Source organism: Aquarana catesbeiana, linkage group LG02 (assembly GCF_042186555.1).
Source record: "Aquarana catesbeiana isolate 2022-GZ linkage group LG02, ASM4218655v1, whole genome shotgun sequence".
Taxonomy (NCBI): domain Eukaryota; kingdom Metazoa; phylum Chordata; class Amphibia; order Anura; family Ranidae; genus Aquarana; species Aquarana catesbeiana.
The window spans coordinates 522,578,567-522,604,664 of record NC_133325.1 but is presented as its reverse complement, the minus strand read 5'-3'; the positions used below and the strand labels follow the sequence as shown (position 1 = coordinate 522,604,664).

The following is a 26,098-nucleotide window of genomic DNA, read 5'->3' as shown; positions in this document are numbered from 1 at the left end:
ACGGCACACTGTGGAATCAAAACACTTACAAACATTCTTGAAAAAAATTCTTGCAGCTGTCCAAGCTAGGTTACAAATATGATATTCGGCCCTATTAACCTAACAATGAAGGAACCTAGAAGCCTAGGAAGCTCTTTCTAGTTATGATACCTGGTACCCTCCCAAAAACTGCTATTTAAAGACAAGCGTTATGGGTAAAGCATTTGAGATTCAAGTGCATTTAACCATGTCTAGCTTTCATATTTCAGAAAAAATCAGTTGCAACAGGGGTAAACACATAGAACTTTTGTTGAAGAATTGGTTACTTTTGATAATCCAATCTACAGAGGTGAAAGGTTGGTATTTTCCAATTCCATGAAAAAAAGCAAATTAATATATTAAATACACAAGAGACACATTGGAGTTGAGAAATAAACAAAGCTTGTGATATACTCTATTGGGTGGGACCGAATGCATAAAATAAAGAAATAATGCACAAATGTCCACTAAGCTGGCAGCTTCACAGTTTGAATCCTACAAAACCTATGATCATCCATATAAAAAAGGTGCATGTCATTTTCCCAATTAGCCAGATATCCCGTGGCATATTTTGGTTTGTAAACTATTGAAACCAAAGTTTGACACTGGAAATTTTTCTCCATTCCCATTGAGAAATTAAATTAAAAATTAGAAATTAAATTAAAAATTAAATGTAATTTTTCCTAAACATAAAATTCCAAAAGAGTTTGCCTCAACTTTGTGGATAGTCTATGTCCACAAATGGGCCCATTTGACACAAAAGCAAAAACTAGTTCTGTGCACACAAATGCATTGGTGCCGAAAAAAATCGCTTTTTTTTTTTTTTTTACATTTGCTTTGTATAATTCTTGTGAAAAGAAAAAAGGAAGACATACTGTGAGGATACTGAGAGGTGACACACTAAGATGTTTTTGTGTGTAATGTCATGATGGGATTTATTTCTTAAGCCACACCATAGTAATTTACAGAAAGATACCATGTGCATAAATGTACTGAAACCAGATAGGGTATATAACATAGAACAAAAATTAGCAGCATTTCAAATATTTAGCTTCCAGTGGTAACTTTGTACAGGTAAATACAGTAGGTGGTATCATTATATATAACTAGGGTTAATAAAATAAAATAAAGTATACATTTAAGTCAATACATCATCAAATATAGTATATAATAATGGTAAAAGGTATGACATGTCTTAACATTAGTAATCTTTGTTTTAATGCTGGGAATCAAACTCATAAAATATCACTAACCAGTTTAATGTTTTATGTTTTGTAGCTGAGCCACGTTTGTATGCACCAAGTATTAAAGTACGTTTCCCTGTTGAGACATACACCCTCGTAAGGCAATCAGTGACATTGGAGTGCTTTGCCTTTGGAAAGTAAGTTACCTTCAATAGATAAGACATGCTAATATTACAAACATGGACCTATTAGAAAAAGATGGAATTAATATATGTAAACATCCCAAAAGGCTGGGCAATTTAAATTGAGCATATGGTGGAAAAAAACACTCAAATAGCCGGTTCCTGAACGGCTCACGCAGATTTACTGTGGCAGAATGGCTCTCCTGGGCAAAATCCTGTATGGTTACATCCTTCCCTTTAGTGGCCACCAGAGGGGGACCTGATACTAGTGGCCGGCGGGCTCGATTGTGTGCACGAGTGTCAGCATGGGGATTTGTGTGTGTAAACTAAACACACAAATCCCTGTGCTGTCAGGTGAGAGGAGACATATTGTTTGTTCCTACTAAGTACTGTGTCCACTGATCCCAGACACCATGATTGTCTCCTTAATAGCAGCCAGCATCTCTTTGAACAAGGGGGGAAGGGGGGCAAGTTATCAAAGAAGGATACTCACAGTGATTTGGGGGACTGGAAGAGGATGCTGTATGTACTAGGGGCCACTTTGGGAGCAGAGATGATTTGTGCTAGAAGGGGGGTCTAATTTTATATTCAACCCCCCTTCTAGCACAAATCCTCTTTGCTCCCAAAGTGGCCCCTAGCACATCCAGCATCCGCTTCCAGCCCCCTAAATCACTGTAAGTATCTTTCTTTGATAACCTGCCCCCCTTCCCCTGCAAGTGTCATATTCAGACCTCAGATCAGCACGTCCTGTTGATGTGTCCATTCTCCTCCCCCTCCCCCTCTGTCTGTGTATAGGAAGGCATTCGGAGGTGTCTTTGATCCGTGTGTTAGTGAGATAGGAGGGGGGGGATGGGGAAGAGAGGGACAGATGTAGCTGTGCTGTGCTGGAGCTCACCCTCCTTGCGGCCGCTACATAGACCAGACTGGAACCCATCTTTCATGCTGCTCTCTTACCTTCCTCCTGCATCTCCGCTCGGGCCCAAGAACGGAGCTGCCGATGTCACTTCCGGTTTTCGTCTGTTTCACAAAAGCTGGAAGTGACCTCGAGATTTGAAAAACAATGCTCCCGCCCATAGAATCACACTGATTCTACGGGCAGAAGCTAATCGGCGTTTTTGATTGAGCCGCAAGGCGGGTTAAAAGCCTGCAAATGAAGCGCCACGTCTGCAATCTCGTGATTGCATTGACGTGGCGCTTCCCATAGTGCACTGCGTCCGGCGCCACAGTGCACTTTGTTAAAGGACTTTTTTTTTTTCTTTTTTCTTTTTGTTCTTAAAGGGGCCGTTTAAATTTTTTTTTTTTTTTTTTTGACTACAGGAGGTGAAAGTAACTTCATAAAGATCACTAGATCCATACAAAATGTCAGTTGAAATTGTACACAAATGTTCACTTTTCCATAAAAGTCAAGCTTTTCCCAACCCTTCCCTTCTCATAAGACTTCCTAATGGTCATTTTGTCAATGGAAACCTAATGGAAACCTAACTGTCTTTTATTAAGGACTGTATGGCAGAAAGAGCATCAAAACTCAAGCATTATATTTATGCAAACGTTGACTGTTTCACAAAAGTCACGCTTTGCCCCATCTTTCCTTCCTTATGAGGCTTTCTGTTGGTCCTTAGCTTTCCGTGCTCTCACACTTTGAATTGCAACTACCCAGTCATGCAGCACTGTACCCATCTGAAATTTTTTTATTTTTTTCACACAAATAGAGCTTTATTTTGGTGGTATTTAATCACCACTGGGTTTTTTATTTTTTGTGCTATAAACAAAAAATGGCAAAAATTTAAAAAAAAAAACATGTTTTTTCAGTTTCTGTTATAAAATTTTGCAAATAAGTAATTTTTCTTCATAAATTTTGCCCAAAATTTATACTGCTACATTTCTTTGCTAAAAATAACCCAAATCATTGTATATTATTTGGTTTGGGTGTAAAAGTTCTTGTCTACATGCTACGGATCATTGAAAATTGATAAATTTTTATGGACTGACTGCTTATCTTATTTCTTGAGGTCTTAACATGCCAGGACAGCACACATTCCAGCCAAATTACCCCTCTTTGAAAAGTAGACATTCCAAGGTATTGTCCATAAAATTGTCAAGTCAACAAGTTATTTCTCACACACGGCAAATGCATTCTACTACTCCTCATAAATATGGCAATACCACATGTGTGAGTCTTTTCCACACCTGGCCACATAGAGATGCACAATATGCAAGGAGCATCTTCAACCGTTCTAGGGGCATAAATTACATATCTAATTTTCTGACTACCTATCACATTTTTGAAGGCCCTGGAGCACCAGGACAATGGAATTACCCACAAAATGGCCCCATTTTGGAAAGCAAACACCCCAACATATATTTTTTGAGGCATTATAAGTCTTTTGAACGTGTCTTTTTTTCCACAAGTTTTTGGAAAATTTGGAAAGAAAATGAAAACAGATTTTTTTTTTTACAGCAAGTTGTGCATTTATAAGATATTTCTAACACATAGCATGTGCATACCAAGAATTACACCCCAAAATACATTCTGCTACTCCTGGTATGGTGATACCACGTGTGAGACTTTTTCACAGCCTTTTCACAAAGTTAGGCCCAACATCCAAGGGGCATCATCAGGTGTTCTAGGGACATAAATTAAACATCTAATTTCTTGACTATCTAATTACACTTTTGAACGCCCTGGAGCACCAGGACTATGGAAACACCCAAAAAATGATCCTATTTTGAGAAGCAAACACCCCAACATATATTCTATGAGAATATCTATAGAATATTTGAAGTCTTTTTAACATCCAAGTAGCAACTTTAGGCTTTCTAGGGGTATAAATTACACGCAGTTACATAGTTAGGTTGAAAAAAGACACAAGTCCATCTAGTTCAACAAATTTTTCTGACAACCTATTACGTTTTCAAGACCTAGGAGCACCAGGACAGTGGAAATGCCCACAAAATGATCCCATTTTGGAAAGCAAATAAATATGAGGCATGTCATTTTTTCCTGATAACCTATCACATTTTTGAAGGCCCTACATACATTATCTTGTCAAAAGTATTGAGCCGCCTCCCTTTACATGCTCATGAACTTTAATGGCATCCCAGTCTTAGTCCATAGGTTTTAATATTGCGTTATCCCACCCTTAGCAGCTATACCAGTTCAACTCTTCTGGGAAGGCTATCCACAAGGTTTAGGAGTATTCCTGGGGGAACCTTTGACCATTCTTCCAGAAGCCCATTTAGAAGATCAGGCGGTAATGTTGGACGAGAAGGCCTGGCTCGCAGTCTCTGTTCTAATTCCTCCCAAAAGTGTTCTATCAGGTTGAGGGAAGGACTTTGTGCAAGCCAGTTAAGTTCCTCCACCCCAAACTCGCTCATCCATGTCTTTATGGACCTTGCCTTGTGCACTGGTGCGCAGTCATGTTGGAACAGGAAGGGGTCAGCCCCGAACTGTTCACACAAAGTTGGGAGCATGAAATTATACAAAATGTCTTGGTATGCTGACACCTTAAACGTTCCCTTCACTGGAACTAAGGGGCCTAACCCCTGAAAAGCAACCCTACACCATATTCCCCCTTCCACCAAATGATTTGGACCAATGCACAAAGCAAGCTCCATAAAGACATGGATGAGCGAGTTTGGGGTGGAAGAACTTGACTGGCCTGCACAGCGTCCTGACCTCAACCCAGTAGAACACCTTTTGGATGAGTTAGAGCGGAGACTGTGAGCCAGGCCTTCTCGTCCTACATCAGTGCCTGACCTCGCAAATGCACTTCTGGAAGAAGGGTCAAATATTTCCATAGACACACTCCTAAACCTTGTGGACAGCCTTCCTAGAAGAGTTGAAACTGTTATAGCTGCAAAGGGTGGGCCAACTCAATATTGAACCCAACGGACTAAGACTGGGATGCCATTAAAGTTCATGTGAGTGTAAAGGCAGGTGTCCCAATATTTTTGATAACATGGTGTATTTCTAACACATAACATGTATATACCAAGAATTACACCCCAAAATACATTCTGTTTAGCAAACAATAAAAAAAGATTACCTTTGGCTTCAGTAGTGTAGTTATCCACAGAGGTGAGCATTGGTCCAGGCAGCAGGCAGGGACATGGTCAGTGACAGTGAAAGCAATTGTCCAGGCAGCAGGCAGAAATGCAGTCCATAGTCAGTACAGATGGCAGCAGGCAATGATATTGTCAGCACAGCCAAAGCATTGGTCCTGGCAGCAGGCAGGGACGTGCTCAGAAACATTGAAAGTGGCAGGCAGAGGCATGATCAATTAACAGGCCAGGGTAAGTCAGCAGCAGACAGAAAGATCAGTTCAGGAGCAGGCAGAGGCATGGGCAGCTTAGGCGGCAGGCAGTGGCATGGTCACATAATAGGCTAGGGTCAGTTCAGGAGCAGGCAGAGGCAGGAGGAGTGTGAAGGAAAATGTCAGGAATTCAGAATTACATCACCTATGCAGAGGCCTGGTTGGGAAGGACACTGGGGACAATAATAACTGGTGTCTTGTCTAACTCCCCCTCTGGAGCACACCTAACATTTTATTTTGATGTCTTTGGCCTGTTTCTTTAAGAGGTACTTTATTGGTAAAATGGTGTTCGTGGAGTCTGCTCACTGCATCTGAGTGAATGCTTTCTGGTGGGTCTTCCGGGTAGAAAAGGGCAGTGACAATTTCCTCCTGATTAGTAAGTAAGGATATGGGTCAGTGGATTTGCGGTAGATCACATATAAATTATAAACAGTCAAATTGAAAAGATAAATGCACACATTCTTGTACCAATGGTGGGTTCTTCTTGTAGGAAGTTAAGGCTGAATCATCTGATCATTGAAGTTGACTCCCCCCATGAACATATTGAATTCATGCACACATTCTGGTTTCTGGACTGGGCACGATTGCACTTAAAACACAGATACGAATAGTTATTTTGTGTGCAATAAATTTATTAGGAAAACTATCTGAGTTTATTTACAAATTGATTTGGTGTTCCTGGGATTGCAAGTGGTGATTTCAAAAATGAAGACCCAGGTTGACATGTTGAATACTCTTACCTACCCACCAGCTGAATTCAATGGTCCAATAAGTTCAGCTTTGGAGTTGTTAAAGGTTGTTGTTTTTTTTCGTTTTTTTTTTTTTTTTTTTTGGGGGGGGGGGGTATTTAATACCTTGCATGTGTGCAGAATAAAATGTTTATTTTATGAACTATTATAGCTTATAGCTTTATCTATTTGTATGGGTGTTACATAGTTACATAGTTGGTGGGGTTGAACAAAGACACAAGTCCACCTGTGTGTATGTTTTTGTTATCTTTCAAAAGGTTTTTTTCTTGAAAAAAGAGAAGCTCTTTTACAGCAAAGAGAAGAACATCAATGGTACAGTTAGGATATGTGGACTATAAGTCATTGTAAAACAAGGCATTAACAAGAGATGGATATACAGTGTGGACAGAAAGTATTCAGACCCCTTTAAATTTTTCACTCTTTGTTATATTGCAGCCACTTGCTAAAATCATTTAAGTTAATTTTTTTCCTCATTAATGTACACACAGCACCCCATATTGACAGAAAAACACAGAATTGTTGACATTTTTGAAGACTTATTAAAAAAGAAAAACTGAAATATCACATGGTCCTAAGTAGTCAGACCCTTTGCTCAGTATTTAGTAGAAGCACCCTTTTGATCTAATACAGCCATGAGTCTTTTTGGTAAAGATGCAACAAGTTTTTCACACCTGGATTTGGGGATCCTCTGCCATTCCTCCTTGCAGATCTTCTCCAGTTCTGTCAGGTTGGATGGTAAACGCTGGTGGACAGCCATTTTTAGGTCTCTCCAGAGATGCTCAATTGGCTTTAAGTCAGGGCTCTGGCTAGACCATTCAAGAACAGTCACGGAGTTGTGAAACCACTCCTTCGTTATTTTAGCTGTGTGCTTAGGGTCATTGTCTTGTTGGAAGGTAAACCTTTGTCCCAGTCTGAGGTCCTGAGCACTCCGGAGAAGGTTTTCGTCCAGGATATCCCTGTACTTGGCCGCATTCATCGCATGATACTGCTACCACCATGCTTCACTGTTGGGACTGTATTGGACAGGTGATGAGCAGTGCCTGATTTTCTCCACACGCTTAGAATTAAGGCCAAAAATTTCTATCTTGGTCTCATCAGACCAGAGAATCTTATTTCTCACCATCTTGGAGTCCTTCAGGTGTTTTTTAGCAAACTCCATGCAGGCTTTCATGTTGGGCTGGCGTTTCAGCTTCCCACATTGCCATTTTTTTATACGTTTGTGATCACTTTTTATCCTGTAAAGGTTTTTATTCATTAAAACCCCTCATTTTTTGACCTACACCATGTGGAGTTTTTTTTTTTTCCTTCATGACTCCACTCTCAACTGGTTCCCCTTGATCTTTCTGTTCCTGAACTGGAGAGTGTGCGTGATAGCGGTTAACTTCCACCCAGGACAACCGCTCTTCATCGGTGATCGTGACCTAAGGGATGACATCCGGGTGGATACCACGGGAGGTTACCTCCTCATGCCTAAACAGACGTACTGCTATACGGCAGATACGTCCTACGGATCTGGTAAGAGTACCTAATCTCTTTCATTTTTGATGTCTGTGGCGTGTTACCTGTGGTTGCCTTACATCTAAGTATCTATTCACCGTCCAGTGTTCAAACTCCTCCTCCGTTTGAGAAGACTTCCACTGATTCTACGTTTAAGGACTCTGGCCTCAGAGCATATCACATTGCACTATAGATATTTTTTTCCATATCTCACGTGTTTATATATTGTGTTAATTTACAATATTTTTTTAGGATTTTCCCAATTTTTCACAGACTTACACGTTTTACTCATATTTCTAGTTTATGTTTGGGACTTTAGCGCTGCACTTTTTTATATATACTCTGCCATAAAGCCCCGACTGGTGGAGGGTTGCACTGATGGTTGACTTTCTACAACTTTCTCCCATCTCCCGACTGCATGTCTAGAGCTCAGCCACAGTGATCTTTGGGTTCTTCTTTACCTCTCTCACCAAGGCTCTTCTCCCCCGATAGCTCAGTTTGGCCGGACGGCCAGCTTTAGGAAGGGTTCTGGTCGTCCCAAACATCTTCCATTTAAAGTGGATGTAAACCCAATGTCATCCTTTCTAAACTACTGCCATAGGGGTTATCTATAAGGATATACATGCCTCCTGCATGTATCTTTACCTGCCAAATGTCTCCCCTCTGTCTGTTATGAGAGCCGAAAAACTGCAGATCCTGTGGGTGGGTCTTTTGCCTGGAGCTCGCTGGGTGGAGTCATGATCTCAGTAGACTCCCCATCCACCTCTACATTCCCCTTGTCAATATTTTCTCCTGTGTATTTCTCTGCTATGATCTCTAACATCCAGTGAAAATACAGGAAGGTAACCACATGACTTCAGCATGCCAAATCATGCTGAGGTGTGGAACAGCCAATCCTTGCAGAGCTGCTAAAGAAAGGAGTAGGGGTGGGAATTAAAAAATAATTCATGTCTTAGGCTAGTGCACGAGATATGTAAATCACCTGTCACTCACAGCAAGGGGGAGGATTTGACAAAGTTTTTCTCTGTTTGTCAAGATTTATCTCACTGAACAATAAAAGAGGATTGCTCAGAGCTGGATTAACTCTGTGTGGCAAGACTGGGCTCAAATGATAGGAAATCCTATACTCTACATTATGACACAAAAAAATAAAAAAATAAAAATTTGGGGTTTACATCCACTTTAAGGATTATGAAGGCCACTGTGCTCTTAGGAATCTTAAGTGCAGCAGAAATGTTTTTGTAACCTTGGCCAGATCTGTGCCTTGCCACAATTCTGTCTCTGAGCTCTTCAGGCAATTCCTTTGACCTGATGATTCTCATTTGCTCTGACATGCACTGTGAGCTGTAAGGTCTTATATAGACAGGTGTGTGGCTTTCCTAATCAAGTCCAATCAGTATAATCAAACACTGCTGGACTCAAATGAAGGTGTAGAATCATCTCAAGGATGATCAGAAGAAATGGACAACACCTGAGTTAAATATATGAGTGTCACAGCAAAGGGTCTGAATACTTAGGATGATGTGATAGTTCAGTTTTTCTTTTTTAATAAATCTGCAAAAATATCAACAATTCTGTGTTTTTCTGTCAATATGGGGTGCTTTGTGAACAACATTTGTTAGAGCTTCTGGAGATGGTCCTGAATAATAATTTCTTCAGGTTCAACAGCAAGTTCTACTACCAAATAAGGGGAGTTGCCATGGGGGCCGTGTGTGCCCCCTCCTACACATGTCTGCATTTGGGATGGTGGGAACAGGAGGATGTATACACCCACCCCTCTTTTGACCAACACGTGATCCTCTGGGTCCGATATATTGATGTGCTGGTGGTGTGGAGAGGCTCCTCAGAAGGACTTAAGAATTTTATTCTGGACCTTAATAAGAATGATAAAAACATCTTTCTTACATCCAAGCTTGATTCACACCAAATTTAATTTTTGAATCTCAAGATTATCAAAGATGGTACCAGAATAAAAACAAAAACATTCAGAAAGCCCACAGCGGGCAATACCCTTCTCCATGCCACCAGCCACCATCCGCGGCCTTTGATTAGAAGAATCCCGACAGGGCAGTTCCTGAGCATTTGCAGGAACTGCTCTAATATTAGCGACTTTCATCAGGAAAGTCAAGAATTGAGACAGATTTAGGGCACAGGGATACCCGAACTCTGTAATCAAATCAGGAATGAAAAAGGCACTGCATAGAAGAAGAGAACAAACGCTTGGAACTGAACAAAACATGAAAGTTACCACTCTAGAACCTAAATGCGAAAGAATAGATGTTGTAACTACCTATGAGACACATTGAAACCACCTACGAACAATCTTAAACAAACACTGGCATATCCTTCTTCTTGACCATAGGCTTAAGGAAATCCTGGGACCAGTACCCAACTTGATTGCAAAGAGAGCACTGACAATAGGAGATGTCCTAGTTCAAAACAAATATAGGACTAAAAAACAAACTGACGGATCTATATGGGGCACGGGCATTTTAAATGGAATGTACCCGTGTGGTAACTGTAGCATATGTAAGTTTGTAGATAAAAGAAAATCTTTCACTGACTCATAGAGCAAAAAGACATATCAAGTTAGGTCTTTTGTAAACTGCTCCTCTAGCTATGTGGTATACCATATACCTTGCCCTTGTGGCATGATGTATATATAAGACGAAATAAGAATTCCGTAAAAGAATGGGAGAACATATATCAAGTATTAACACAAAAGATGATGAATCGCCAGTTGCAATACACTTCAGGGACATACATGGGGCCTCCACAGATGAATTTAGAAGTGCAATTATATATAAACTCGTACTGCCTGATAGGGGAGATAAAGTATTGTTGCAAAAGGAGGCCTAATGGATTTTTCTCATGGATACAATGTCACCCAGGGGACTCAATAATGATCTCTCTTTACGTAGCTTTCTATAAGAGGGAGTTTATTGCCTATGGTAGTATGATAGGCATATCCCATGCATACCCCCCCCCTCCTTTTCTTGGCATAGATATCTATATCTCTAACGATATCTGGACAAATACCAAATGGCATTATTTAATTGATGCTGGACAAATTGCCTCTATGATATATGTATGTGTGTCTAATTCAATCTGGATACACATATATATCTATACATAACCTTCTATTCAAACCTAGTATGGTATTAGTATCTTTGATGTTATAAGATATGGGTGTATAGTGTGTGAGGAAATAGGGCCTCTTGTGTATAATGATGTTTGTGTGGGTTTGTAGGCGATATAAAACTTAATATATCAATATACTTTTTTAATGAAATATTTTTGAAAAAATAGAATGGTTGATACTCCCTAATAACAGCATAAGTGATAATAGGACCCAATGAATCTACTGTTGCTTTGAGGACGATACATAATAGGTGGAGCTTAGATGCTTTATATACTAGCAACATGAATGGAGCCCACATATCCTGATGAAGTTCTGAACGGGACATGTAGATAGACCAGACATAGGAATGGACTCTCCCCCATCACCTAAAGCACCGCATGCCCTGGCTACATAGCCATCTATAGAGTTTCATAGTGACGCTGAACCAAACTATCCCAGTGTAACTTTTTAATGGGACCTTTCTGATCACATGCCTACCGCTTTGCTACAACTTCATTCCACTCCTTGCTACTCTGCATGTCTGCTGGATTGACCTCCCTCTTTCCCATGGGACTATCATTTAGCATGGGAGTCGTGCATGATTAGGCACTCACAGAGGAATCAGCTGTGCTGTATCACGTACCTAACGCACAGCTTTGCGGCTTCACCTTCACACAGCCAGTAGACACTTGATCCTGGAAGTGGAAGTTTTCAATCTACATGAGCGGAATCAGAGGAAGAGGGACAGTAAGTATTCATAGATATTACAGACCGATCAATTTGGCAGTTGCTCCAAGGATACCCGCAGTGTTGGGATCCAGCTTTGCACTGGCCGGATCAGATGTAATGAACTGTGGTTATGCTACATGTGTAATATCTATTGTGGTTCAGAGCTAAAGCTCCTCACCGACCCTATGATCTGAAGTGCTACATTGTTGAATTATCAGCTAAGAGTGTGAATACAACATCATCTTAATCTACAGTAAATGGCTACATGAGCTCAAACTTATTGCTCTTAGGGCACACAGATATACATGGTTACCCACTAAGCTGATATAGTGATGTGGATGTAATTCTCAGGGAATCCCACTGCTGGGGTGCTTACTACATTTGCCCATTGTGGCTATAAGGTGTAGAGCCCCCCCCCCCCAAATGGGTATACAGAAGGTCACAGGAATTGTTTTCTAATTTGGATTGTTTGGTAGAGTGCAGGTGCAAATCAGGGTTAACACCTGGGGAGTTGTTCACAGTAGTGGTCATAGCTGCACTGTCCCAGCTCCTAGGGGAGGCTTTAGTTAACATCATTAGGGGTCAGGGAAATACTAGGGGTGGATAAGGGTTTTCATGGGAGGGTAGGGATGTGGATTCTAGAGGGTAGTAGATGGTCATGGGGGTGTGTGCATTCTGACTGCCTGCTTCCACATGCATGCCTCCGATGCTATAAAATCTTTATCAATTAAATGAATAAACAGTTTTGGGAGATAGCCTAAGGGTGTTCACGTTTTTCTTTTTTCATTTTTTCTATACGGTATATGCCTGTGAATACACCCTGCCCCTTTGATGGGCGGCACCCCGATTCAAACTCAATATCAGGTTCCCAGAGCTCAGCGAAGCTGGCCCCCCTACAATCAGCACAAATAAAAACTCAAGTGTGTTTCTTTAGTGCTACGTTTGTGCTGTTTTGTGCCGTAAAAATTTACATTTGTGCTGCTTTTATTTTTAAGATATCAGCAATTGTTTTTTCCAGACTATGACATCACCTAGCCCCCCTACAATGCCCAAATGACACAAAACTGGTCTCGTTGGTTAGTGCTACGTTTGTGCTGTTTTGTGCTGCTAAAAATTCCGTTCTATCTTTTATCGTTTTTACGTTATTAATGATTTATTAAAGGTCACCAAAGGTCAGTCAGCCCCCCTACAATGCCCAAATGACGCAAAACTGGTCTCGTTGGTTAGTGCTACGTTTGTGCTGTTTTGTGCTGCTAACATTTCCGTTCTATCTTTTATTGTTTTTGGGTTATTAATGATTTATTAATGGTCACCAAAGGTCAGTCAGCCCCCCTACAACACCCAAATGACACGAAACTGGTCTCGTTGGTTAGTGCTACGTTTGTGCTGGTTTGTGCTGCTAAAATTTTTATTTGTGCTGTTATGGTTTTTAAGTTATAACAGTTTTTTTTTTTTTTTTCAAACCCCACTCACTTTGCCCACCCTACAATCAGCACAAATAAAAACTCAAGTGTGTTTCTTTAGTGCTACATTTGTGCTGTTTTGTGCTGCTAAAATTTCTATTCTACCTTTTATCGTTTTTGTGTTATTAATGATTTATTAAAGGTCACCAAAGGTCAGTCAGCCCCCCTACAACGCCCAAATGACACAAAACTGGTCTCCTTTGGTTAGTGCTACGTTTGTGCTGTTTTGTGCTGCTAACATTTCCGTTCTATCTATTATCGTTTTTGCGTTATTAATGATTTATTAAAAGGTCACCAAAGGTCACTCAGCCCCCCTATAATGCCCAAATGACACAAAACTGGTCTCGTTGGTTAGTGCTACGCTTGTGCTGTTTTGTGCTGCTAAAATTTTTATTTGTGCTGTTATGGTTTTTAAGTTATAACAGTTTTTTTTTTTTTTTCAAACCCCACTCACTTTGCCCACCCTACAATCAGCACAAATAAAAACTCAAGTGTGTTTCTTTAGTGCTACGTTTGTGCTGTTTTGTGCCGTAAAAATTTACATTTGTGCTGCTTTTATTTTTAAGATATTAGCAATTGTTTTTTCCAGACTGTGACATCACCTAGCCCCCCTACAACACCCAAATGACACAAAACTGGTCTCGTTGGTTAGTGCTACGTTTGTGCTGTTTTGTGCTGCTAAAAATTCCGTTCTATCTATTATCGTTTTTGCGTTATTAATGATTTATTAAAGGTCACCAAAGGTCAGTCAGCCCCCCTACAACGCCCAAATGACACAAAACTGGTCTCGTTGGTTAGTGCTACGTTTGTGCTGTTTTGTGCTGCTAAAATTTCCGTTCTATTTTTTATCATTTTCGTGTTATTAATGATTTATTAACGGTCACCAAAGGTCAGTCAGCCCCTCTACAACGCCCAAATGAGACGAAACTGGTCTCGTTGGTTAGTGTTACGTTTGTGCTGGTTTGTGCTGCTAAAATTTTTATTTGTGCTGTTATGGTTTTTAAGTTATAACAGTTTTTTTTTTCAAACCCCACTCACTTTGCCCACCCTACAATCAGCACAAATAAAAACTCAAGTGTGTTTCTTTAGTGCTACATTTGTGCTGTTTTGTGCTGCTAAAATTTCTGTTCTACCTGTTATCGTTTTTGCGTTATTAATGATTTATTAAAGGTCACCAAAAGTCAGTCAGCCCCCCTACAACACCCAAATGACACAAAACTGGTCTCGTTGGTTAGTGCTACGTTTGTGCTGCTAAAAATTCTGTTCTATCTTTTATCGTTTTTGCGTTATTAATGATTTATTAAAGGTCACCAAAGGTCAGTCAGCCCCCACTACAACACCCAAATGACACAAAACTGGTCTCGTTGGTTAGTGCTATGTTTGTGCTCTTTTGTGCTGCTAAAATGTCCGTTCTATCTTTTATCGTTTTCGCGTTATTAATGATTTATTAAAGGTCACCAAAAGTCAGTCAGCCCCCCTACAACACCCAAATGACACAAAACTGGTCTCGTTGGTTAGTGCCTCATTTGTGCTGGTTTGTGCTGCTAACATTTTTATTTGTGCTGTTATGGTTTTTTAGTTATAACAGCTTGTTTTTATATTTGTGCTTTTTTGTGTCATAATAATAAAAATTTGTGCTGCTTTTATTTTTAAGATAATAGCAATTTGTTTTTTCCAGATGATGACATCACCCCGCTCTCCTGTCACATACCTGGTTAGTGAGCTCCTGGTTAGAAAGCAGCCATGGGAGCACAGTGAGATATGAGTGCCTGTGATCAGTCCAGTAGACTGCGTGGTGGAAGCAGTCAGCAGGTGGATGTGGCGGCAGAACCAGCTGGTGGCAGATGAGCTGGCACTGAGCTTGGCTGGTGGCAGACTGTGGGTAAGCAGCTGGAAGCAGGAGACAGATGAGACCTTGCTGGGCTGAAGAGCTGTAGCAGGCTGGATGAGCAGGATGCAGGGTCAGATGAGCCGGATCCATAATGGTCAGGCAGATCAGGCATAGACGGCACACAACAGGATAATCGGGTCACAAACCAAGTCAGCAACAGGAGGTAGATCAGGCAAGAAGAGAAGGCAGAAGCAGAATCCAGAGACAAGCCAAGGTCAGGGCAGGTATCAGTCAAACGGAGGTCAGGAGCAAGCTGGGTTAGGATCAGAGGTCAAACACAGGAATCAGGAATGAACACACAGAAGCGGCACACCAAATTGCAGCCTGTTTAAATAGTCTGTCTGGTGCCAGCATTGGTGACAGGCTCACGCTCATCTGCCCAGCCAGTTGCCAGTCTGCGCATGCGCATATGTATGTACAGGGAGACATCATTTGTGCTATGCGGAAGCCTTCCCTGACACCCCCTACAGCAGCCAAACAAAATGAAAACGGGCTGGTTGGTTAGTGCCACGTTTGTGTTGATTTGTGCCTATTTACTTTCCATTCTGTGACGGCGTCTCTTCGTCTGACGGCTCTTAAATAACTGGGTGGCCCCGCTCCCTCTGACGCACGGGACATGACGGGACTTCCCTGTGGCATTCCCCGTGACGTCACAGGGAAGTCCCGTCAAGTCACCGTGCGTCAGAGGGGGGCGGGGTCACCGGGTGGCCCCGCCCCCCGTTATTTAAGAGCCGTCAGACAAAGAGACGCCGTAACACAGCGGGAGCCTCCCTTCATGACAGCATGGGTGCGGAGCTGCCCGGAGAAGAAAATGAAGAAGAGAAGAAGGAAGAAGAGAAGAGGATGAAGAAGAAGATGAAGAGAAGAGCGGGAGCCTCCCCTCATGCCATGGGTGCGGAGCGGCCCGAGGAGAAGAAGATAGAAGACGCCGCGGAGGAGATGCTGAACGATAACGCTGGAGGAAGAACCAGAAGAGCCAGAAGAACCAGAAGAAGATGAAGGAAGAAAGAAGAAGCATTTAAATAAAGGAATTGTCAAAAACTGTCTCTTGTCATTTTTAACATTTTTGACAGTTTTTTAGTGAAATGGCAAGGGTAAGTACCCCCTTACCATTTCACACAGGGGGGGGCCGGGATCTGGGGGTCCCCTTGTTAAAGGGGGCTTCCAGATTCCGATAAGCCCCCCGCCTGCAGACCCCCACAGCCACCGGCCAGGGTTGTGGGGATGAGGCCCTTGTCCTCATCAACATGGAGACAAGGCGTTTTGGGGGCTACCCCAAAGCACCCTCCCAATGTTGAGGGCATGTGGCCTGGTACGGTTCAGGAGGGGGGGGGCCGCACTCTCGTCCCCCCCTCTTTTCCTGCGGCCTTTGTTTTTGTTTTTGTTTTTTTTTTTGGCGCGGGGTTCCCCTTAAAATCCATACCAGACCTGAATGGTCTGGTATGGAATTTAGGGGGAACTCCACGTCATTTTTTTAAAAAAATTTTGGCCGGGGTTCCCCTTAATATCCATACCAGACCTAAAGGGCCTGGTATGGAATTTAGGGGGACTCCCACGTCATTTTTTTTTTTAAATTTTGGTTCGAGATTTCCCTGTGGGGAATTCCCATGCCGTTTTTATCAATGAACTTCTATGTGTATTGTCGGCAATGCAATAGCCGCGGGTAGTTTTAAATGGCTTTTTTTCCTTCGAAACGTCATTTTGCTGTTAGACTGTTCTAAACACAGGAAACATGCGCCTCTTTACAGGCATACTATAGACACCCCCCAGGTACGAAATTTAAAGGGATATTACACTTTTATTGTTTGACTTTAAGCATTATTAAAATCACTGCTCCTGAAAAAACGGCCGTTTTTAAAACTTTTTTTTGCATTGATCCATGTCCCCTGGGGCAGGACCCGGGTCCCCAAACACTTTTTATGACAATAACTTGCATATAGACTTTAACGGTGTTCGCGTGTTCGAGCGAACTTTTTTCCTGTTCGCATGTTCTGGTGCGAACCGAACAGGGGGGTGTTCGGCTCATCCCTACTCCTGACCTCCGTTTGACTGCTACCAGCCCTGACCTTGGCTTGTCTCTGGATTCTGCTTCTGCCTTCTCTTCTTGCCTGATCTACCTCCTGTTGCTGACTTGGTTTGTGACCCGACTATCCTGTTGTGTCCCGTCTATGCCTGATCTGCCTGGCCATTATGGACCCGGCTCATCTGACCCTGCATCCTGCTCATCCAGCCTGCTACAGCTCTTCAGCCCAGCAAGGTCTCATCTGTCTCCTGCTTCCAGCTGCTTACCCACAGTCTGCCACCAGCCAAGCTCAGTGCCAGCTCATCTGCCACCAGCTGGTTCTGCCGCCACATCCACCTGCTGACTGCTGCCACCACGCAGTCTACTGGACTGATCACAGGCACTCATACCTCACTGTGCTCCCATGGCTGCTTTCTAACCAGGATCTCACTAACCAGGTATGTGACAGGAGAGCAGGGTGATGTCATCATCTGGAAAAAAACAAATTGCTATTATCTTAAAAAAAAAAGCAGCACAAATTTTTATTATGACACAAAAAAGCACAAATATAAAAACAAGCTGTTATAACTAAAAAACCATAACAGCACAAATAAAAATGTTAGCAGCACAAACCAGCACAAATGAGGCACTAACCAACGAGACCAGTTTTGTGTCATTTGAGTGTTGTAGGGGGGGCTGAGTGACCTTCGGTGACCTTTAATAAATCATTAATAACGCAAAAATTATAAAAGGTAGGACAGAAATTTTAGCAGCACAAAACAGCACAAATGTAGCACTAAAGAAACACCCTTGAGTTTTTATTTGTGCTGATTGTAGGGGGGCCAGCTTCGCTGAGCTGGTTCCCAGTCATTTTTCTTTTTTTTTCTTTTTATCAATTGTATCAAATGCCTTTGCAAAATACAGATACACCACATCTACAGGCCTATCTAGATGGCAGCTCACCTCTTCATAGAAGGTTAATAGATTGGTCTGGCAAGAACAATTCTTCATGAATCCATGCAGATTACTGCTAATAATACAATTTTTATTACTAAAATCTTGTATACTGTCCCTTAACATCCCCTCCAAGAACTTACAAACTATTGATGTTAGGGTAACTGGCCTGTAGTTCCCAGGGATATATATTGGCCTTTTTTTAAATATTGGTGCTACCTTGGCTATTCTACAATCTGCTGGTACCATTCCAGTCAGTAGACTGTCCATAAAAATTAGGAACAATGGTCTGGCTATCACCTTACTGAGTTCCTTAAGGACCCTCAGGTGCAAACCATCTGGCCCTGGTGACTTATTAATGATACTTTTTCAAGTCTACATCTAATTTTATCCTCTGTTAGCCATGAGGGTGCTTCCTGTGATGTGTTATGAAGATAAACATTGCAGACTTGGTTACGAAATTCCCCCTGTTTCCCTTGTGAACACTGAGGAGAAGAATACATTCAGAACCTTCGCCATCTCTCCATCTTTATAACCAAATTCCCTTCATCATCCTTTATTATTTTTTTTATTATTATTATACAGGTTTTATATAGCGCCAACAGTTTGGGCAGCGCTTTACAACATGAGGGCAGACATTACAGTTACATTACAATTTGGTACAATAGAAATCAGAGGGCCCTGCTCGTTAGAGCTTACAATCTAAAAAGGAAGGGTCAATTTATACAAAAGGTAATAGCTATGGGGGGATGAGCTGATGGAGGAAGTAAAACAGTGTTAGTTAGAAGCAGGATAGGCTTCCTTGAAGAGAAGGGTTTTCAGGGATCGCCTAAAGATGGATAGATTAGGGGACAGTCGGACAGATTGGGGTAGGGAGTTCCAAAGGATGGGAGAAGCTCTGGAGAAATCCTGGAGGCAAGCATGGGAGGAGGTGACAAGAGAGCTAGAGAGCAGGAGGTCTTGGGATGACCGAAGAGAGTGGCTTGGTTGGTATTTTGGGACTAGGTTAGTGATGTAGCTGGGGGCAGAGTTATGGATGGCTTTGTAAATTATTGTTAGTACTTTGAATTTTATTTGTTGGGTGAGTGGAAGCCAGTGGAGGGATTGGCAGAGAGGGGTGGAGGACACTGAATGGTCGGTAAGGTGGATGAGTCTTGCAGCGGCATTCATGGGACCAATATGTTCTGACCTCCCTTATACTTAAAGAATTTCTTGAGATTTTTTTTACTCTCCTCCGCTGTGTACCCTTCGTGATCTATCTTAGCCGCCTTGATTGCACCCTTACATTTCTTATGGCATTCTTTGTAAAGTTGGAATGCTAACGATGACTCCTCAGCCTAGTATTTTTTGAAGGCCTTCTACTTTGTTTTTTTATGCATTTTTAAGTTGGAGTTAAGCCACCCAGGACTTTTGTTAGCTCTTTTAAATGTATTTACCATTGGGATGCACTGGCCAATACCTTTATTTAATATGCACTTAAAGCACTTCCATTTTTCCTCCGTGTTCTGTGTACCTTAGGGTTTTATCCCATTTAATATCTTCCAGCAAGGAGCGTAGTTTAGGGAAGCTGGCTCTTTTGAAATTCAGTGTCTTTGTATTACCCTTGTGTTTCCTATTTCTGTGATTTATGCTGAATGCCGTCATTATACTGCAGCAGGTCCGCTCATTACCGAAAATCGCGGTAGGTGTACGTTGGCTCTTTCTATAGCAGGCGCGCCTACTGCACGGCAGGGGAGCAATGCGCATGGCCGGCAGCTGCGATGTCCGCCGGCCACCCGTGATCGCTCCACAGAAAGCCAAACAAACAGATTCCCATTCTGACAGGGGAGAAGAGAGTGATCGTCTGTTCCTAGCGATCAGAAACAGTGATCTCTCTCCTCCTCCAGTCAGTCCACTCCCCCACAGTTAGAAACACCTCCCAGGGAACACATTTAACCCCTTGATCACCACTAGCATTAACCCCTTCCCTGCCAGTGTCATTAATACAGTAATCAGTGCATTTTTATAGCACTGATCGCTGTATAAATGTCAGTGGTCCTAAAAAAGTGTCAAAAATGTCCGATCTGTCCGCCACAATGTCGCATTTCGCATGATACATTAATAAAATTAGGTCATATACATATTTGACCACAGTTGATACTCAGTCCAGAGGCTTGAACAGATGCTTGTGTATGCGGATAGCCAACGCGTTTCGCAGACTAATTATCTGCTTCTTCAGGGAGGATAAACATGCATCCATAACAATGTCCAAGTTGCAAAAAATAATAACATTAGTATCAACATCAATTACATTTCTTTACAATATTAAGAATAATTATGCAATTAATATGGGTGCTCACCAAAACTTTTTGGTACTGAAAAGAAAACAAACACAACATCAGAGAGAGCATAGGCGAGTCACCATCCAGTGAAAGCGGTGATGCCAGAATCACCAGCTTGATCTGATGGGCATCGGACCGTATAAAAGGCACAATCGTCTTGACCAATAGTAATCTAAAAATACCTAACGTGTTCAGATGCAAAGTACTTCACATCACCACACATGAGGAACGAATATAGTAGAAGTATTAGCAGCATGTTAGTGCAGTGGCACATATTAATATGGATTAGACATACAACCATATGGGTTAGCCAACAGATAAATTAACCACTTGAGCCCCAGAAGGATTTACCCCCTTCCTGACCGGAGCATTTTTTGCGATTCTGTACTGCGTCGCTTTGGCTGACAATTGCACGGTCGTGCGACATTGTACCCAAACAAAATTGACGTCCTTTTTTCCCACAAATAGAGCTTTCTTTTGGTGGTATTTGATAACCTCTGTGGTTTTGATTTTTTGCGCTACAAAACAAAAAAAGAGCGACAATTTTGAGAAAAAAGCAATATTTTTTGCTTTTTGCTATAATAAATATCCCCAAAAGATATATAAAAAAAGTAATTTCTATCACAGTTTAGTTTACAAAATAGGTGATATATTTATGGCATTTTTATTCATTTTTTTTAACTAGTAATGGCGGAGATCGGCTATTTTTATTGGGACTTCGATATTATGGCGGACACATAGGACACTTTTGACACTATTTTGGGACCATTGTCATTTATACAGTGATCAGAGCTACAAATAGCCACTGATTACTGTATAAATGACACTGGCAGGGAAGGGGTTAAGCACTAGGGGGCGATCGAGGGGTTAAGTGTGTTCTAGGGAGTCATTCTAACTGTGGGGGGATGGGCTTACTACAACATGACAGAGATCACTGCTCCCGATGACAGGAAGCAGTAGATCCCTGTCATGTTGCTAGGTAGAACAGGGAAATGCCTTGTTTACATAGGCATCTCCCCGTTCTGCCTCTCCTCGCCACAATCGCGGGCCGCCGGCAAACATCGAGTTTGCAGGACCCACGGGCACGATCCCGTGGTGGCAGATTCAAAGGGACGTACAGGTATGCCCATTTGCCTGCTTGTGCCATTCTGCCAATGTATATGTGTGTGCGGTGGTCGGCAAATGGTTAACGTGCTTAGCACATAAGATCATATCATGCAGCACAAAGGGACATGAGCGGTCATCACATAGATAGCCATTCAATGTCCCCAAATATTAAAATGTAGCATATGGGACTATAGCATAGAGCATAAACAAGACTGAAGCTATTATTTAATAACTGGCCACTAAATATGAGACTGCCGATTGCAAACATACTTAGCCAGCTTACTATATATTCGATTAACACTTTTAAGATAAAATGTAAGACAAGGTAAGAAAAATGGCTCGCTACCTGAAAATTTTCAACAGGAGAGGAGGGTAGAACGGGAAAGCCGGCAAATAGTTTGTGGATAGATAGGGTGCAATTGCGCCTCGATATCCAGCTAATCCCTCAGCGTCACCGTGATATGCGTCCTGGTGGCTGAGCTCATCCCCTGCTGCCTTATATACACAGTCCCACCGGAAGTGATGAGCCAGAAACTGCTCACTGACATCACATCCCGTGCGGGTCCCCCTTGAATTGCGCATGCGCCAGAAGCCTCCAGCCACAATATGGACAGCTGGTGTAAGGCTCAGGGCGCAAGCGCCACCCACCAGAATGTAATTAGCAGGTGGGAACTGAGGAGAAGAAAGCCTCCTCGTCTACAAGGGACATCCGAACGCCACATCAAGTAACCATCATAGATAGGGAAACAACCTGCTCTCAATGATGCTAATACAGTCGCAAATAGCCAGCCAAATAGTTAGTACTACTGAAATAACTGACTCTCATAATGAAAACAATATAATAAAGACTCAAAAATAATAATAAAAATAATAAATAATAAAAAAGAAGGAATAAAATATGACAACAGTGAGTTATCTCTTTCTATTGACCCAACAGGGATGTGGATATGACATTCTGTCACTAGAATCTGTCCTCAAATTTCTTATTTATTCTTGATGAAGAGATGTGTTTTTTTTTTTAAGAAAAAAATGGGGATATTTATTATAGCAAAAAGTAAAAAATATTGTTTTTTTTCCAAAATTGTTGGTCTTTTTTTGTTTATAGCCCAAAAAAATAAAAATTGCAGAGGCGATCAAATACCACCAAAAGAAATCTCTATTTGTGGGAAAATAAGGAAGTCAATTTTTTTGGGGTACAGCGTCGCACGACCGCGCAATTGTCAGTTAAAGCGACACAGTGCCGTATCGCAAAAAAACGGCCTGGTCATTAAGGGGGAAAATCTTCCAGTCCAAGTGGTTAAAGTGATTGTAAAGTCTTGTTTTTTTTTTTAAATAACACACGTTATACTTGTCATGGAATGAAATCCATAGTCAGTGTGTGGGCACCTGAAAAAAAACAAAGTCTCTGCCTTGAGGGAGTGAGGTCACAATTTATCAGTGGTGACATTAGAAATATTAATTTATCCATGACTCAAGTGCCTGTGTACTACATATACAGTCTTTACATTCCATTTTAACACCAAAGTCATATATAATACAGTGTACTGTATATAGGCAACATTTAGGGGTCAACGTGTATTATTTCCCATGGTGGCCGAATGTTTTTATTATTATTACGCTAGCACTAAACAGTCCCATAAGACTTGCAGGCCCCCACTGTATATTATAGTGTTTAAAAGTCACGTTGACTTAAAGTGTGTATCAGTTACATGTTGTTATTTGCATTACAGTGGTCTCGTAATGCTTGTAATCCACAGTCACACAGTATACTGTGGTCATTAGTTGAGGAAGCGGGGCTCATCATGCTGGGTGAGTGCTTTAGAGGGTGGTTCCTCTGGCAGATTTAGATGATTTTGTGCTAAATCACTGGGGGTGTCTGCCAGTCCCCAGGAATGGTGAAGTGAAGTGTGGGTGCACCAGGGTAAATCTTGGGGTGTTTCAATCTCTTTTGCAGGTGGACAGTTTGTAGGCAGGGGATATGGACAGGTAAGTGTAGTGTTAGCTTGACCTGTCTAATGTGCATAGCATTTAATGCTAGAAAGCAGCCTGTAATGATGAGTAGTCCTGCTCCTCTCAAGTTGCCATGCTTTATGTTTTTGGATGGAATGTGGAAGAATAAGAACCCCTGTTTGCTGTAAATTTACCCTCACTATTGGTCCTGTTGACCATTATCTCCAGTACATAAAGTGAAGTGAAAACTATTTTTCAAATTTTAATTTTCACACCAGAAAGAAAAAAAAAAACTTCAGATCTTAATTTTTTTCATGCCGGAACAATGTAACTATGCTATACAATCATACCTAAACTTTAGCTTTAAAAATTGTTTTGGATTTACATGCACATTGCACTGCTAGAAATCTTTTTTTTTGTGTAAATTTTTTTTTTTTTTCCAGAGGTAAAGATTGGTTCACAAAACAGAGCCTCTGGGCATACCCTGGCTAGTGACAGCTATTACCTCAGATCAGAAACACTATAAACAAAGACTTAAAGACTTTACATTGCTCATATCCACCAGATGAGCAGGATAAGAAGTATAGCATATCAAATGCAACAAACACAGTAAATGGAAGGGTGTAATGTGTACTGGGTCTATAACACTAAAGGATGATAATTAATAAAAATGCCTAGGAGCTAGGAGGCTTTTAAGCACAAACTAGTAGAAATCAGCAAGAAGCCAACTGGCGTCATAGTAATTATTAAATGGCATTAGTTGTGTGCGATTCATGCCAAATATTCCACATTTTGTCAAATTTGTCTGAGCATCCCCTGGATTAATACGTGGCTTTGTATAGTGGAGTGGCAGAATTAATTAAGGCCTTCCAGAAGTTTAAAGAGGGTTTATGACTAAAGCCTTATAGGCTGAAACGCATTCCCTGGAGTAATACGTGGCTTTGTATAGTGGAGTAGCAGAATTAATTAAGGCCTTCCAGAAGTTTAAAGAGGGTGTATGACTAAAGCCTTATAGGCTGAAATGCATCGACCGACTTAATCTGCGTTTGTTCACTGTGACTATTTAATAAAATTAAGAAATTTTAAGAGCAACAACCAGAGTGCAGATCATTTTTTCAACGGTACTTCAGGTTGCTTCCATTTTAGAATCAGTTTTCTTTGCGTAGAACAGCAAAAGGCCTATAAGGGTCTTAGTTGGTCGGCGGTGAGCCAGGGTGCCCACCAGGTCCAGCAAGCAGACCGACAGTCTTTGGAATGGGAATCATAGTAAGGGAGGTTATAAAAGGTAAGACCTCTTCCAAGAATGATTGTATCCGGGAACTGGACCACAACATGAGGCTAAAGTCTGCATCTCCACTGCCACACTTGCAACAGCATGAAGAAGCACCTGGATACATTTTGCTAATTTTTTGTGGTGTCAGATAGACCTGGTGCTGCCAGAAATCTTTGAAGACAGCTTTTCTTAAGGATTAGAGTATAATACATGTTTACATAACTATATTCCAGTTTTGATAATGAGCTGTCAAATACCATTACTGCTTATGTGACAGTTCCTGAATTTGTGTCATCACATGTCCTTTCCATTCCTCTATAGTCCTGTGCCTCGTATCCGATGGAGAAAAGTAGATACATCACAAAATCCTCAGTGGTTTTCATCAGATCCAGTTTTACATATTCAAAGTGTCAGTTTTGATGATGATGGGACCTATGAATGTGAAGCTGAAAACTTTAAGGGGCGAGACACCCACCAAGGACGTGTGATAGTACAAGGTGAGATGTAATTTTGCTTAGATCATTCATATGGCAATATTTTTGTAAGAAACGGATTCTTCCTTAAAAACTCTCAGCAAAAATCTATAAACCATCTAGCTTTCATCTACTATTTTAACTTTTTTCTATAACTGCTAATTACTTTTTTATGAAGTATTAAGATTTACAAGATGCTCAAAACGTGACTATTATAAAATCTGATTTAGTCGCAGTAATGAGAACTAAATATGTTTATAAACATTCGAAAAAAAAAATCATTAGAACAAAGGAGTGTTGTCTCTCTAAAGAAAGCCTTAGACAGTACGAATCTCGTCCAGTTTAGCAGGGACCAGCCTAGATTGAAACCATACATGGGCAGGCTGATTGTACCCAGGTTGATTTATCAATCAACTAGGGTACAACTAGCATATTGGCTTTTTCTACATACGGTTGCTATTGTTTTCTGGCGGACGGGAACAATGCCCCTTGCACAATTCCCATACAAGCACCCCTGGTGGTGGAGACAGGGACTTCTAGGGCAGCAAAAGGATTTAGGTTCCAGGAAGTTAGTTCAGCAAAATTAAATGTGGAGGTGCTGAGGTCTGATGAGCAGAAGTAAGAAGTCAGGTCATAAGCTGAGATTGGTAACAGCCAGGCAAAGAGGTGCAGAATAAAGATCAGGGTCCAGATCAGGCACAGGCAGTGGTCAAAAACGTGCTGGCAGTAAAGTACTAAGTCGAAAGCCAGAATCTTAGTCAAAAGTCCAGGCCAAGGTGGAGAAGCAGCAGACATGAGCAGGCAAGGAGAATCCAGAGAAGAGTCAGACGGAGCCAGGTAAGTAACAGGACCAAGCATTCTTTCAGGAACA

At 41.5% G+C, this 26,098-nt stretch overlaps 1 protein-coding gene across 2 annotated transcripts in view; it reads left to right on the top strand.

The window, feature by feature from the left end:
• CNTN2 (contactin 2) overlaps positions 1-26,098 on the top strand; it is a 430,563-nt gene that overhangs the window by 218,829 nt on the left and 185,636 nt on the right. For both annotated transcript variants that reach the window (XM_073615820.1, XM_073615821.1), the window contains 2 exons: positions 1,297-1,399; positions 25,076-25,251. In XM_073615820.1, the coding sequence (XP_073471921.1) occupies positions 1,297-1,399; positions 25,076-25,251 (279 nt within the window). The remainder of the gene's footprint in view (positions 1-1,296; positions 1,400-25,075; positions 25,252-26,098) is intronic.